The 17,009-nt window shown below is 35.4% G+C and overlaps 1 protein-coding gene across 2 annotated transcripts; it reads right to left on the reverse strand.

The window, feature by feature from the left end:
* Positions 1-246: 246 nt before the first annotated feature.
* On the reverse strand, positions 247-7,848 carry LOC104215151 (vacuolar cation/proton exchanger 2-like). 2 transcript variants are annotated; one of them, XM_009764908.2, is made up of 11 exons: positions 7,317-7,848; positions 6,903-6,970; positions 6,784-6,812; positions 5,912-6,108; positions 5,536-5,748; positions 5,129-5,263; positions 2,783-2,899; positions 2,656-2,709; positions 2,290-2,406; positions 2,043-2,136; positions 247-757 (listed from the first exon to the last, which is right to left on the reverse strand). In XM_009764908.2, the coding sequence occupies exons 1-11, from the start codon at positions 7,593-7,595 to the stop codon at positions 747-749; spliced, it is 1,314 nt and encodes a 437-aa protein (XP_009763210.1). In that variant the 5' UTR covers positions 7,596-7,848; the 3' UTR covers positions 247-746. The 2 variants fall into 2 exon arrangements, with proteins under 2 accessions (XP_009763210.1, XP_070016251.1); XM_070160150.1 differs by lacking the exon at positions 247-757 and adding an exon at positions 1,066-1,085.
* Positions 7,849-17,009: the final 9,161 nt, after the last annotated feature.

The raw sequence follows: 17,009 nt of genomic DNA on the forward strand, positions 1-17,009 counted from the left end.
GTTACTATAATTTGTCTTCCAGCGAACTTCATTTATTTATTTAACCGATTTTAATTTGAACAATTGACTCTAGGTGATAATTCTATGCTTACACATACACAATAGTCAGTATTTTAAGTTTTAACTAACAAACGTTTTAGCAAAATGCAATCTCATACATAGTCAACGTTTTGAAGTTCTAACTACGTAAACGTTATAGCCAGAAGAGCACAAATCCGTGCAGGTAACCAATACTATGCAAAAGACTGAATAATCCAGTAACAAGCATGCCTTGCTACAATACATTAATGTTGTGTAAGAACTTTTTCTAAGTATCCATTACAACAATTACATCTCAACCCCAATCTGGGGATCACTATGGATATATATGAATAAGGTACAACATTTGTATCTCCTAAATCTTACATGTGGAAGAAAAATTGTTCTACAGCGCCCACTCTTCCAAAAACTTTCTCCAAGTGGAAGAATATAAAATCAGCTTGGATATACAGAAACAGAAACTGTTTGTTTGCTAAAGAAAATGATACAACATGGATAAACGTCGAAGAAGAAGCCAACAGTTCACCCCAACCATCGAGTTTTCCATTGTAAAAGAACCCATCTACCACTTCACCACCACAACCTGCACTCTAGATTTAGTCAACACTTGGGCAGAGTGCAGCTTGTTAGGCTCATCGCTTTTGATTCATCGCCAGAAGTCAAAGAGTTCATTTGCTGAGGCATGAGTATCACCGCTCAGAGCATACTTATTCCCCTTCTGCACCACACCCATGCAAGAAAGGTTAATGGCCAATTTTTTGTGATCCAAAATGTGGGGGTTGGGGAAGGAGGTAGAACGAGCATGATATTTAACACATCACAACCTCAATTCAGCAGTGTATCAAAATGAGCAGTTAGTATTTGAAAGCTCTAACCAAAGCCTAGATATGCAGCTAGAGGAAGTTGGCTTGTGGTAGGAAGATCTGCCAACAAAACAAACTCGTCCAAGGACTGTTTAACGGTCATTTTGGCAACAAAAAAGTGGTGAGCTTGTGTACATGTTGCTGTGATGGAGTTTATTGTGAAGACTTGGTAGGTTTGCTACCCTAACAAAAAGAGCAGAACAGATCTCAAACATTGTAACTTTCTAACACAAAAACAAAATAATCCTAAGTCCCAACCGACCAACAGCTTAAATTGGTGGTAGATAAAACCAACAAATGAAACGTACCTTTTTCTGTTTTTGAGAATGATAAAGAATGAAACTTCTCAAAGCATTCAAATAATGTAGTAGCAAATTAAAGACATGAAGATTAATGAAATACTCAAAAAAATTATATGCTATGGCATGGAACAAACAGTGGAGAACAGCTCTGTCTGGGCTCATCACAGGCTTACCGAATTTGTAAATATTTAGGCATTTCATAGCCGGTCATGAATCGGAAACAGCGACTCTGTTAACCAGAGCTGAATAAGATTGGAAGGAAAGGAGGGATAGAGAACAGGATAAAACTCTTAGTTTTGATCTAGAAATTGGAAGGAGTACATTTGAATTGCTGAGACTGACATCTTCCATAAACTACAAAGGAGAAACAAGCAATAGAGATTAGGAAGGGTAGAGCGAAATTTGTGAACTAATCTTTGATAGTATATCAACCGAGTGACAAGAGGGTGAAGATAAAGAGATGGACATCGGTTGGAGGTGGTTATGTTACATATTACAGTTAGTGGGTGAAACATTTATCGGGAAAAGATTGTGCTCAATGGTGGTAAGAGAACACTTGGAGGAGCAGATTAAAAACATAAAGGACGCCGAGAGCTTGAAGAGATGGAAATTATGGAGATGGGCTTATTCTATTCTATTTGTATGTTTGGTGCAAAATATCATATCTCAATGTGTAGTTAGCAGAATTTTACTTTTTGGACATTGGTTTGCATCAAATGTACTCTATTTTCTGCAAATAACACCAACTTGGTGTACTTTAGCAAAATTACTCTTGTCTTATTAATAAAATAAAAAAAGAAATTCTCAGATTTTAGAGGGAAAGAATGTGCGAACTAACCTTTTGATGGATCAACATGTACAAAAAAACTGGCTGCAACAATGAGATAGCATAGAATAAGCATCAACCCCTTAAAATAGTTTGATGTTCCTTCCTGCATATTGTAAAGTAACAATTAGAGTTAGTAGCAAGCTTTTCATTGCTGAGTAGTCTATGGTAGAGAGCAGGCTGAACATCATCGTCTACTTTATTCAACTGTCTGATTTGCGTGAGGTGGGGGTGGCGGCAGAAGGATTAGACGACAAACCTGTAGCATAAACGCCACGACTAGCACTGTGATAAAGAGTGTAGCAGTCTCAAACAATTGGAAGTTCAAGTCCATTGGTTTTCCCATGAACCAACCAACAACAACACAAAATGGAATCTGCATTATCAAAAGCATGAGATCTACAAATAAGCAACTTGATTTATACGCTTTATTATAAACTTTGCATAACTACAAACTGACTGCACTAATGTACACCAAACAAACAAACAAACAAACAAACAAATCCAGTATGTTCTCAGGACTGCCTGTATGAATTTAAATTAAAAAATAAAAAATAAAATATTTGTCATCGGATTTTTCCGAACCTAATTCAGATGATTCTTGTATCACATTTTAATGCCTTACCACAAACATTGATATCTGAGTTGATGACCCAATTGCAACTCCAAGTGTAATATCCTGCAAACAATACCCCGTTAGCAACCTATTCTGGAGCAAATGAGATAGTGAATATGGTTTTTCAAGAACTTACAAGCTTATCTTTCATTGCAAACATGATTGCACTTGCATGTTCTGCAGCATTTCCAACAATTGGAAGCAGGATGACACTAATAAAAGACACAGGCATGTTCATTGAGTCAGATGCTCCCTGAAATCAAATTAGCAATACGAACAAATTACGATTAAGAACATACAGAAAATCAAAAATCAACAGAACTTGAACAAATTTTTTAATGCTTCAGATATACGTGTGAAGCTTAAATTTACTAAGTGTAGGTGCCTGTGTATCACTTAATCTAGTGGTGATTGAAGTCAATGGTATAACCATGAAATTGCAAATGATATTGTCAATCGGATATATGGAATTGGGGACATAATACAAGACGAAAGATTGAAATTGATTAACAAATAAAATGGGCAGAAAATTGCTGCCAACAAGATTTCTACCATGAAGTCAAATATATTCCAATATAACGACCAACGGTTAAAAGTTGCAACTCAGCCGGAACCCAAAGTGATTATTTAGGAAAAAGAAAAGATCAGTGCATGAGGCAAGTATCCTCATATAACCTAAACGAAACACCCAAAATCAATACTATTTGCTCTGAAGGGAGCAAGTCACTACACAAGCAAATTCTTCTTGACCAAACGTTGCAGGGAATCCTTAACTAACTCAAAGAATCTTTGCCAAACTTGCTGGCTAATAATACACCCTGTATGAAACATATTTACATATAATCAGGAAGTATATTCATATAATTCATAAATTTCTAAAATCCTTTCTTTTATTAATCAGGTAACCATAAATTTTCGAAGGTCTTATCTTTAAAAGGGATACTAATCACCTTGCAACTTAACTTTCCATTCACCTTTCTCCATAAAGATATGGTGAAACAAATTAAAAAAATATAAAAATCAATAGTTTATGGTGGGGGGTCAGAATATGCTCTTAGTGCATGAAGCCTTAATTACAACATCTTGTGTAACTAACAATTGTTGTGCATTTTGAACCTCATAGTGAACCTTAAACTGTGCCATCACTACATAACACATAGTGGTCATCATTGCGGAGCTCCAACAAGTTCTTCCAAGGCACATGGAAGCGAGGAAAACACACTGCAAAGGCTCCAAAGACCATGCAGAGGGAAAATCAAACAAGGATCATTATGCTGGCAAAGTGTAGTTCATGAAAGCTTCAGTTACTTAAATCATCAAAGCATTGATTAATTACCGCAACAGGAAAAAGTCATACAGGGAAACTACGATAGTCACTATCTCAATGATCTAAAGTCAGCAGGTTGTGTAACTAACAATTGTTGTGCATTTTGAACCTCATAGTGAACCTTAAACTGTGCCATCACTACATAACACATAGTGGTCATCATTGCGGAGCTCCAACAAGTTCTTCCAAGGCACATGGAAGCGAGGAAAACACACTGCAAAGGCTCCAAAGACCATGCAGAGGGAAAATCAAACAAGGATCATTATGCTGGCAAAGTGTAGTTCATGAAAGCTTCAGTTACTTAAATCATCAAAGCATTGATTAATTACCGCAACAGGAAAAAGTCATACAGGGAAACTACGATAGTCACTATCTCAATGATCTAAAGTCAGCAGGTTGTGTAACTAACAATTGTTGTGCATTTTGAACCTCATAGTGAACCTTAAACTGTGCCATCACTACATAACACATAGTGGTCATCATTGCGGAGCTCCAACAAGTTCTTCCAAGGCACATGGAAGCGAGGAAAACACACTGCAAAGGCTCCAAAGACCATGCAGAGGGAAAATCAAACAAGGATCATTATGCTGGCAAAGTGTAGTTCATGAAAGCTTCAGTTACTTAAATCATCAAAGCATTGATTAATTACCGCAACAGGAAAAAGTCATACAGGGAAACTACGATAGTCACTATCTCAATGATCTAAAGTCAGCAGGTTGTGTAACTAACAATTGTTGTGCATTTTGAACCTCATAGTGAACCTTAAACTGTGCCATCACTACATAACACATAGTGGTCATCATTGCGGAGCTCCAACAAGTTCTTCCAAGGCACATGGAAGCGAGGAAAACACACTGCAAAGGCTCCAAAGACCATGCAGAGGGAAAATCAAACAAGGATCATTATGCTGGCAAAGTGTAGTTCATGAAAGCTTCAGTTACTTAAATCATCAAAGCATTGATTAATTACCGCAACAGGAAAAAGTCATACAGGGAAACTACGATAGTCACTATCTCAATGATCTAAAGTCAGCAGGTTATCACACAGAATATTAGCAACTAACTTCCGAAAAATGATAGCATTTTCAATACAGCAGTGAAAAAGTGCCTACAGCCAAAAATATTTATAAAATAAAAGAAGAAAAAGAAAGGTCACCTGGATGGCATCAACAAGATACCCAGATAGCACAGATATCCATACTGTCAAAATAGCAAGCCACCCTATAGCTTCCCATTGTGTTATCTCAGGGGCCTCTTCTTCATCAGAATCCTCGGCATTATTTTCTCTATCCTGTTCACATTTAGAGAATAACTAGATCAAACTAATGCATCCTGCAGCAACACAAGATGATATGAAAATCACATATCACAGTACGAGTTCTTGGTACGAGTTTATTTGGAAGAAAAAAACTGAAATTTTGTGCAAACTTAACTCCTCCATAACAGGCCTTTGATTACTAAATAGGAAAACAAAGTTGTCAACAGCTAATGCCGCAGACTACCTTAGAGAAATCGTACAAGCTGAATAATCAGAAATAAATTCCAAGATTTTCAGCAACTTACCTCATTGATAGGACTATATAGATTTTGTTGACTCTTGAGCTGAAAAAATAGGTAACTTGCATATGCTATCAGCATTATGCAACTGCTAAACCTTGAAAGAGCCAGCTCTGACTTCCCAAAATGCACTTCTGTGTGGGTGAAATGAAGTACAGCCGGAAACAATATGCCCATGACTGCCATCAATAACAATCCTGAATTCACGATAGCAGTTGCCTGCAATGTAACGATCATCATTACGATTAGCATATAACATTAGTGAGAGCACATTATAGCTGAGAAAATACGAAATTACAGTGAAGCATCACATTCACAAAAGACAAAAGTGTCAACTTCATTGCACATTTCGTGATGACACGATTGATCAGAAGATAATCACCTTACTAAAAACCTGGACTTTCTGATGATGAACAATCCCGCCACAGAAGAAGGCACATCCAAGCACCAAGAGCATATTTGACAAAATAGAACCCAGCAGGGATTGTTTAACAACCCTCATCATTCCATTATTCAATGCATATAATGAGATTATCATTTCAGTCGCATTGCCAAATGTAGCATTCAGAAGTCCCCCAACTATACATCAGAAAACAGAAAAGGTCATCCCAGTAATCAAAAGAAATGTGCTAGGTCTGAAAACAAATGCACGACTTAAAACACTTCCAGCGAAGGCCATGCAGAAGAGCAGAAGTACACGAACAGTATATAACCATTAAAATAGTCGCAAGGAAATCATATCTAGTGATTCGAGTCAAGGAGGATGAAATCCAACAATTTATTTCAAGGGGTTTCTAGTTCCTCAAGTGATAATATGGAACTCACAATACTTGATTGATTCAATTGTTGCACCTCTCAATTCAACCAATCTTTCCTGATTACCCAATTTCTCGGTAAAAACCAAACCTAAGTCACATTTTCAAGTTACTCTGCGGCGGCATTGACATTCAACTTAAACACTGAGATTCCTTTTTAATGACGGTGGTGTCCAGGCTAGCTTGTGCGCACCTCGACTATTCCACCGAGTATCTACTACCTTCCACTAGCAGAGGTATCAGATAACTTTGTCATCGAGGTTTAGGTAGATGGAAAGAAATCACCCAGTATCTATTTTATTGAGATTAAGCAAGCAATTTGAGAAGCTCAACTTAATTCTCTCAATGATTCATTCAAAAGGAAAAAGTTCAAAACTTATATTTCTCAAAAACAAAAACAAACAACATACAGTAAAACAACCAATAAACAAATGAGTACCTGTAGGCCCAGTAAAAAATGCAAGCTGCCTGTATCAAGAAAATTAAGGAATTCAATGAGCATGTAAAAGAATTTAGTAGCTAAGGAGAAGTAAAATAACTTGAAGAGCATAAACATACTCAGTTGCATAGCCCAAACGCTCAGCTAAGGGTGTAATCCCCACTAAACTGAAGAAAAAGACCCATTCCTGAAATATCAAGATAAATCCCAAAATATAAATAAAGCAAACTAAATTTTAAAAAAATAACTTTAATTGAAAACAAACATGGGATTAATGTAGAATATATGGCAAGTAACCTGCTATAACAAGTTAAATTATACTATAAAAAATTTACGGTAGTGTCAACATATAAATCACTTGTGTTTAATTTCTACTGACGGGCGACTTGAAAATTACTTGCGCAATCAAGTCACTTAAAAGTTAATTGCAGATAATATTTATTGGTAATACAGAATAAATGGTAAGTAACATGCTATAACAGACTGCCAGAGCTAAAAACAAAGATATATGGCAAAAGTTTGAAACTTTATACATGTTTTTTTGTAACATAGTGTAGCAGTATAGCCAGAGGTCCAAAAGGAAGCAAAATATTGATCTTTGCTTTAAGTATAACAATGTAAATACTCCTCATAAAGCTGATCTGATCCATCTTCCTTAAAACTCTCGAAGATGAGTAGAAACTTCTAGGTGAAGCCATATGAGCAGCTGCCTCAAAATGTAGAGTTTCTGCCTTGTTTGTAGCATTATGAGATGAACTAAAAGGGATCTCTTCATCAGATTCAAGGTCTACCTTTTCCCCTATAGATCCCATCTCAATACTTTGTCACTTGAAAATAATGAATCAGCCAATTGAATACACGGATTTGAATGGGAAAACTCAGTAAATTACAGAAATTATAATCGAAATTATGAGAAAAAGGAAACAGAAAAGAAGGCACTATTTGTATATATATATAACATATATATGTAGATATTATACATAGAAAAGTCCGTCCCTGTCCCTGAAACGTGAAGAGGCCGGCGACAGGGAGGAAGACGAAGGTTCTGCGAAGTAGTCTCTGCGTATAATTTTATTTTTAATTTTTATTTTTATAGTAATGGAGCACTAATGATAGTATAATAATTTTTTCCCAATATAAGTAGGATGATAAGATAAGGTAGTGATACAATAAGTTGGATATTTGGGAATTTTTAATTCCTCCAAGTATTTTATGTCATTCTTATTTCCAACTTGAATAAATTTGTCCTTTTATTTTAAAAGTAATACTAGTATAAGGTTTTTTTAAGAAGGAATTCGTAAGATTTTTTGCTTTTTCTCCGTTCTCCCCATCCACTCATTTTCCCTTTACCGTATACACACTTTTTGTTTTGATGTAAATATATTGAATGAAAGTAACTTTTTACCGAAATGGATCAATTCGACCCTTATTTCATGTTGGTAATTTTAAGAGCCCGTTTGGACATACAAATTTTTCCTTTTTTTTCAAAATTTTTTTTGAAAACAATGCTTGGTTATTTTATTCTTACCAATTTTTCTTTTTCACTTGAAAATTCATTTTCAAATTTGAAAAACTGTTTCTCACCGGCTTTTCAATTGAAAATGGGAATTTGCTAGTTTTTAATTTTACAAATTTACCCAATATTTTTAAAATTTATAAAATGATCCCATCAATTTTTCATCTTTGACAGATACATCTTTGGCGATTGATGGTGGAATATCAGTCCTAGTTAAGGCTGTATTGTGGTCCGGGCCCAGCCCGGGGCCACGAACCCACATGAACTTTGGGCTAAATGGACTGGCCCGTATGGTCCGGTCCCAAGCGGTCCTAGGAGCCCACTGTGGGCCGGTCCAGCATGGAGAGACCGCGAGCTCGGGACCGGTCGGCGGGCCTGGGCCGGTTCAACCGGGCCTAACGGGCCCAATGGCTATTTTTCAAAAAAAAAAAATTAAAATTGGCCAACGGTTGGAAGTTTAAAAACTAGTTGTTGGCCTGCCAATTTAGTCGTTTGGCTTTTTAAAAATAGTCATTTGCCCCTCAAACTTTATTTTAACCCCAAACTATTTATAATTACATTTTTTCCCTATTCTCAACTATAAATACCCCCTCATTCTTTTATTTTTGCTCACAAAATCATCCATCTCTCTCAATCTCTCTCTAATTTTCTTCTATAATTGCTTACTTTATTATTGCAATTTGTGAAAAATTATGAAGTTGGTGAATTGAAGTATTCAAGTCTTCAACGATATACAATTTTTAAGAAGTTGTTCGTCAATTCGGTAAACTTGTTCCAACTCTTAAGTTTTAATATTATAGTTTTGTTTGTTTTAGTTTGTATAATTATAATTAATATGGCATTTTCTTTGAACATAATGTTTGGTGGTAAGGGAAAATCTAAAATTGGTGAATCTAGTGGCCAAGCTACTATTCCTCCCCCGGCTCCCCGACCTAGACGTGTCACCCGTCCTCCTCCACCTATTATTCTTGATAGTGATAACCCTTGTTTTCAATTTACCGATAGTTAATTTTACCATGATATTGCACCAGGTCAACAATTAAATGATGAATACATGAATACTCTTTATGGTAATCCAACTATCGATGAAAATGATGATTTAGATGAAACGCAACCGGATTTATATGATACACCTACTAGTCCTGTTGTTAACCCAACTGAAAATAATCCAAATGATGTCATGCCTGACCCTCCTGTAGTAACCCCTACTTTTAATAGACAACCTTCTAGATGGTGCGAAACATCTCTTGTTTGCCACATTTTTATTCAACTAAGAGATCAAAATAAAGCTAAGTGTACAACTTGTGGGACTTTGATGGCTCATAAATTTACTGGAGACCTTGTTGTGCTCATTCCATTGGGGGGAGGAAAACTAAGAAAGATATTGCCATATTTTGTTAATGTCGTAATAATAAAAATTATAAGGCATTCCCTTGAATATTTCTTTACAATTTTTTTGTGTTTAAATTTGAATTAGAAAATTTAAGTCACAATTATATAATATAATTTACAAGAAATTACCTTAGATAAAAAAAATTCAAAAAAAAAAAACGGAACACTTAGGCCCGTGGGCCCGGCCCATTTAGCCCGGGACCATATGGGCTTAGGCCCACAGTGGGCCGGTCCCACACTCCAGGACCGTTAAACTCGGGATCGTTTGGACCGGACCGCTTGGGCTCGGCCCGTTTAGCCCATTTAGGCCCAGGACCGGACCACAATACAACCTTAGTCCTAGTTGATACTTAAACTCTACCTATTAGAAGTTTGATTATATGGTTATGAGAAATATGTGGCTATGCCTGCTTTTGCACCTTCTCTGTGCGTTAGTAGAATTAGAAAATGTGATATTGATTTTGCATCTTCTGTGTATTGCAGTAAAGCAAAATATGATAACAGTTAAACAATAACATTTTAATTATTTATTTCAAGTAGGATAATCAAATTTGGTGTGGTTTTGATATTTTTTACAAGTTGTGGAGTATAAATTATGTTTCATGGTTTTGAAAATAAGACATCCAAATATGTTGCAAAAATTACAATCAAACACAACTTCATCTTCAATTCAAATTTTAGTGAAATTCCAAATTTGAAAATAAATAAATTGGAATTCATGTCCAAACGCCTACTAAATGTTCTTCTACTTCCATATTCAAACTTTATTCAAAACCTTTTGAACTTCACCTTATTTTTGGGACATAGCTTAGGTTAATCCAGGTGCATGCTCTAACCAACTGGGCTATGAATGGTTGTTGCTCTCTTGTTTCAGTCCAAAACAATTGATCTCTTATTGCAGTACTACATGTAAATTTACTATAAAATTCAAATACAGCTATGAATGGTAATTTTCTAAACGTATAGCTACAAATAGTAATTACAGTATATTACCGCGTAAATTTTCCTATCTCATATTCTTACTTTTATAACCACAAAAAAAGATAAACTGACACAATCTCAAGCTGTTTTTGTCCTCTACATCCCAATTACCTTTGTATTTGCTTTGCCGTTGTGACTTGAGGATGGACAAAATTGATATCTAAAAGCAGCATGAATCATAATTTCCTAACGGTTCATTTTTCTCTTGAATAATCAATTCAAAGAGAGAAAATTGCTCGTTTAAGAAGCAACTTGCCTCATAATTTCCTGTTAATTATGCCATTTCGCCTTTTTTCTTCTTGTAAAATGCATACTGTTGTCCTACTCATTGCCAGTTGCTTGCTCAGTTGCTTGACCATGGAGGTCTGTTCCCTCTATATCATATTTTCTAATGCATCTCGATTTTTCACATTCCAAAAATAAGAGAAGAAAGTAAGGAATAGTTTAACACAAAGTTGGCCTGCAGTTGAGCAAAGAAGAGAAGAAACAGTTCCTGTAACTCCTCAATTCAGCACAAATTTCAACAGCATAGCAACAAGAATCATGCTTCATTTTGCATTAGACTAGGCAATGTGATATGCGTTTAAGAAAGTCACTTCAGTGATAAGGAAAAACCATCACTTGCCATGCTCCACAAAAGCTCAAAATTTCTGAATTTGAGAGGCTTTTAACACAGTACAGTAGCCACAAATTATTGCTAATCAACGGAATCACTTGCCAATTTTCATCCAGCAAGCGTAGGACCAAATTCTAGCCACTATGTTATTAGAAGATCAATAGTTAATGCAAGCTCCAGGAGACATGGTATCAAGGCCATGGCAGTACAAAAAAATTATAGAATATAAGAAACAAAGCCCAAGATCCACCCTTGATCTCATTCTTCGGGAGTATCTGAGCGGATGGCTGTTAAAAAGACCAGCAGAAGTATTTGTTAGAATACCAACAAGAAGAAGATGCAGCTTTTGCCATGAAAATAAGACTCAAATTTAAGCAAATAACAAATGAACACACAGCCAACCTTATCGTCTATGCCCTATTCTTTTTGACTATACAAGGACCAAAATCACACAGAAATCTTGTAGAACATAAACCTAATACTCTGTTCTTTTTCTTTCTTTTTCTTGCGTGGAGAAAGGCAACAGTTACAGGCCGACTTCTTTTTTCACCAACGAAAAAGAAAATAAGTATATTGACAAGGGGATACAGGTAGATTTTGCAAGCGTGGTCCTCATTCTTAATAAATCATTATCTTAAATCCAAAAAATGGTACAACAACGGGATACAAACATGTATCCCCACAATGAGGAAACCAGGAACTTCGCTAACGGTTTTCAATCTTTGATGAAATAAATACAAAAATTTATTTTGTTGAATAGGTGCATTGAAAATTTTAAATCAAACTACGTAGTAATATTTATTTATATTATAAAAACACTTGTGGTAGAGCTAACAATTGTTTAAAACAAAACTAACATGAAGAAGACAATAAAAGAAATTTTACTAGGGAACGCATATCTCAAATATATTATTGCAATTGTACTCGATAAGATTTCATCTTTTAAGATGTTTTTATAATTATAATAGACTCAGAAATAGTTCACAATACTTTTGTTTCTACATAAGGCACTACACGACTCTACATGACTGCCTAAAAATTCATCATCCATTTGATTCCACTAGTCATTCCCGATAAATTTCACCACCGAAAAAGCTCTTTCAACAAATTTAGTGGCAACTGACAGAAGCAAAGCAAGTTTTTACTAAGCGAAAACAAGAGGATAACTAAAACGCTTCCTTGTCACAACTAATTTTCTTGAAAGATCATTAAGTCCATCTAAAATGTAGAACCTTTTATCAATATCACAAACATCAACAATGCAATTAGCAAGATGACTCTCAAGGGCAGCTATGCTAAATTCATCGATCATATAGATATAATTCAACCATTCTCACTATCGTCTTAATGGTCAAGTTAGAAAATGAATATACTGAATTCAAATAAGCTACTCTATGAAACAAATAACTTATCACCTAATTAAATTTCTTCAAATTGCCAATTTTATAGAACACTTCCACAAGATAATGATGCAAAGTAGTATGATCAATAACTTCAGACTGTGATTTTCCAATCAACGTAGAACTCATCAAAATTAGGTATAATAATATCATGCTTGATACGAAATGTGACCTTATAGTTAAGCAAATCCGATCTATTATTTGTTAATGTTTGCAACCTTCCCTTTACTACTTTAACAAGTATCATGACATCTGAATATCTTACTCCATTTGTCAGTAAATCCAACAAAAAAGCAACCTCAACTTTTGACGACTTCCAAGATATTCCTATGTCTTAGCTCTTTCATCTAGAGTATTTTCATCTTCAACAAAAGTATCAAGTACATCAACCATAGAGCCAAATATAAAAATAAAATTTTCAAATGACTTACATAGAGATCCCCAACGAATATCATGACTCTAATAAGTCCTAGTTCTCAATTCAAGTTTCTACCAACTTCTAGCTCACTCATATCTGATGTATCTTAAAATATTTTCTTTTTTCAGACTCAAGAAATTCGTCCAAACATTTAAAATAAGCTTGCAACACATTCAAAGTATTCGAAATCGAAATACAATGTCTCCAACTCGAACACACTTTTTAGAAACTGCAACAAGAGTTAGTTAAAGTTGATGAACAAAAAAATAAATAGAATGGTCGATCTATTTTTCGTACAATCAACATTTTAAGAGCATTAATATGACTTTGCTTGTTTCATCATAATATTGTCCACATACATAAGATAAACTTTAAAACAATTAAAAAATATATCAACAGTAGGTTTATTTATCGATAAATCACTAATATCTTGAACATGAACAAACATTTCCATCACAAATCTTTTTATCAACATATTGCAAAACAATAACTTGCTCTTTGCAGTGACATGTCTAAAGATTTATCAACCAACAGAGCAAAATAGTCACCATTTAGATCCTCTATTATAACCTTAGTTGATTCTATCGTACATGCGGTCACAATTTCTTTTCAAATATGAGTTGTTTTTTGGAGCCATGGTTGTGGAATGTCAATCCTCGATGCTAGAAACCCTTATAACATCAATTGAAGAATTAAAGTGAAGCCAATATTCATGCTTAATCAGATTGCCTCTCATATACAACATGAATTGACTGTTTTTGTTATAATAGATCTTCACAATTTGCTTTTGCTAGATTATGAATGCCATTCAACGTTTATAATGAAATTGTGAAAATCTAATGCAACAGTAGTCAATTCATGTTGCATTTGACATGCAATATGGTCAAGCTAAACATGAATATTGGCTTCGTCTAAATATTTTGATTGATGTGGTAAGACTTTTCTTGAATCAAGAATTGACATTGCACGATCATGATAAAAGTGAATCGTCATTGAACGCGCTTTGATTGAAGATGCGAAGAACGACTATAGAAAGGCTAAGTGAAGAACTTATAGGGACTTCTTTAACATTCTTCTTGCTTATCACCTTCTTTCCCTTTCCTCGCGTCCTAATATATCAAAGATCAAGACAAGTTGCTCCAGGTCCAAATATCTCCCTTCGAGATTGCCAGCATCAGTCTAAGTAGCTTAAGTTTTTGAAAAAAAAGAGGTAATTTTATTGAAATTCTTTCATGATATACAAATAGATGTGATATTAAACCTACATTGGAAAATGCTCCAAAACACAATAAGACGACTTCTCCAAAAATTTAAAAAGAAATTGTGATCGCATGTAAGATAAAAACAACTTAAGCTATAATACATGATTTAAATGCCAACTACTTTGTTCTAATCGTTGATGATTTCTTAGACGTGTCATGTAAAGAGTAAGTGGCTATTGTTTTGCGATATGTTGATAATATTGGAGTTGTTCATGTTCAAAATACTAGTGCTTTATTTCAAAAGAAAGCAATTGTTGATATACTTGCTCATCATTCTTTAAGTTTATCTTATGTACGTAGACAATGTTATGCAGTAGAAACAATATGCAAAGTGTTAGCGGAAACGTAAAAGAAAGAACACAAGATTTAACGTGGTTCGGATCAAAATAATCCTACGTCCACCAGAGAACAGTTGCCTTTTTAATATTAACAAAGGAAGGGGAGAGTTCCCAATTACACTTAAGAGAATTTCTCTCTTAACTCTCTACTCACTACAATGTGTTGTATTATTTTTGGGATGGTTTCTACAAATGAAGGAGTGCATCTATTTATAGAGGTAAAGACCTCCTCTTGATGTCATTGGTGACATCAAACTACCTCCTCTTGATGTCATGGGTGACATCAAAGGAGGAAGCTTCCTCCTAGCATCCACACCAACTCTTTCCACCAACTCTTCCAATTGGCATGCCATTGTTGACTAAACATAAACCAACATTTTCAGCATGCCATTGTTAACTAAACATAAACCAACATTTTCAATCTCCACCTTGGTTTGCGTTTCGAGCGTGTGAACAACTCTGGCCAAAACTTCTAAGCTTACTGGGCAACCCCGTTGTAAGAAACAAGAAGAATCAAACCATTGTTGAACATACCACCTCCACCTAGCAACTGTTCTCTTCGGAGTTGCATCAGTTGATGCACACCCCCGCCAAGTCCTTGCAGTGTGCAAACTTAGCGAGCGGGACTATCTTGGTCAACATGTCTGCAGCATTATCATCTGTGATAACCTTCACGACCTTGATAGTTCCCTCATCAATAACATCTCGAATAAAATGAAATCTGACATCAATGTGTTTAGTGCGCTCATGAAATCTCTGATTTTTCATTAGATGAATAGCACTCTGACTATCACATCTAAGAGTTGATTCCAGCTGAACCAAACTCAATTCCGCTACTAAACTTTTCAACCAGATAGCTTCCTTTACCGCCTCCGCTGCTGCCATGTATTCTGCTTCTGTCGTAGACAAAGCGACAATCGACTGCAAAGTCGACTTCCAACTGACGGCACTGCCAACGAGGGTAAAGATGTATCCAGTTGTGGACCTTCTTCTGTCAAGATCTCCTGCATAGTCAGAATCCACATAACCGAGAATTGAAATAACTTAATGATTGTTTAATGACATGACAAGTGATTTTCATGAAGTAGCTTGCTTGAATTTAGTTGATTTATTTTCTAATTTTGAAATTAGAAAGATAGTGAGAATGGTATAATTATACCCTATTAATTTTGATGAATTTAGCATGACTATCCTAGCGAATCAACTTGCTAATTACACATTGATAAAAGGGTATCCAATTTAGAGGGACTTGGTGATCATTCAAGAACACTAGTAGGGAAAAATAAGAATCTCAATTGTTCTCTTGCTTTCCACTTAAGGAAAACCGATTGCTTGTAATAGTTGCCACTACAGCCGCTGAAAAAGCTTTTTCAGCAATAAAATTTATCAAGTCTCTACAGATGTGTACACTCAAAAGCTAAAAGCAAATATAAGCAATCATTGGCATAGTCCAACTTCCACATAAAAAGTAACGCCAAACACAAATCCAGCCAAGGAAATTAATGACCAAACTTCCATATCTATAATTAGGACACCTATTGCATTATCTACCTGATGCTATGGAGGGAGGATAGAGGATACAAATTCACCAAAGTTCTTTTTTATTGGAATTCAGAATTTGAACTTCGATTCGAGTTCGGGATTCTACTATAGTTCAATAGATTTACATGGTTCAAAATCTATTGTTGTACTTATTTACTGAATTTTTTAACACATACAAGGTATTATCCAAAGCTACTAAGTTCGAGAGAACCCATAACTTACACACTAAATCGGCCCCTGTTGAGTGAGAATTTTAGAGCACTCTCAGAACAGAGTTAACCAATACCAAAAAGATCCTCAAAATTTGACAGACACACACACAGCCCAAAAAATCCAATCACCGAGTCAGAAGTCCAACCCTTTTCCGTTATAATAACCATCAAAATAAGCAAATTAAAAAAATAATAATTACTGGACTATTATCTAACTATTGAATCAGCAGAAAGATCTATACTTTTAAGCAGCAACAAACGTTATTAATTAATAAAAAAGGACAAAGAGTAAGAATTGCTTACTGGGTTTTTGAGGTTTGCCATCAACCCATTTGGAGACAGAGTAATGGACCTTCTCACGGGTCAGGGCTTCGTACTTGTAAGGCTCCTTAAGACAGTTCCTAACCAGATTAGCGCACAGGTTTGAATATGTTATGTAAGTCATCCCAGCTGACCTCCAGAATGGTGCTGCTGCGTTCGACGCCATTTTTTCTCCGCCGCTCTCTTCTTCCTCGATCGCTCTTTTGCTGTTTTCCGCTGACAAGATTA

This window comes from Nicotiana sylvestris, chromosome 10, assembly GCF_000393655.2.
Source record: "Nicotiana sylvestris chromosome 10, ASM39365v2, whole genome shotgun sequence".
NCBI classification, from domain to species: Eukaryota; Viridiplantae; Streptophyta; class Magnoliopsida; order Solanales; family Solanaceae; genus Nicotiana; species Nicotiana sylvestris.

Coding starts and splice junctions, on each gene's coding strand:
- LOC104215151 (XM_009764908.2), bottom strand. CDS start 7,595: ATGGGATCTATAGGGGAAAAGGTAGACCTTGAATCTGATGAAGAGATC. Junction 6,971..7,316: donor ACTATGTTACAAAAAAACAT/GTATAAAGTTTC, acceptor TTGATATTTCAG/GAATGGGTCTTTTTCTTCAG. Junction 6,109..6,783: donor ATTTTTTACTGGGCCTACAG/GTACTCATTTGT, acceptor TCTGATGTATAG/TTGGGGGACTTCTGAATGCT.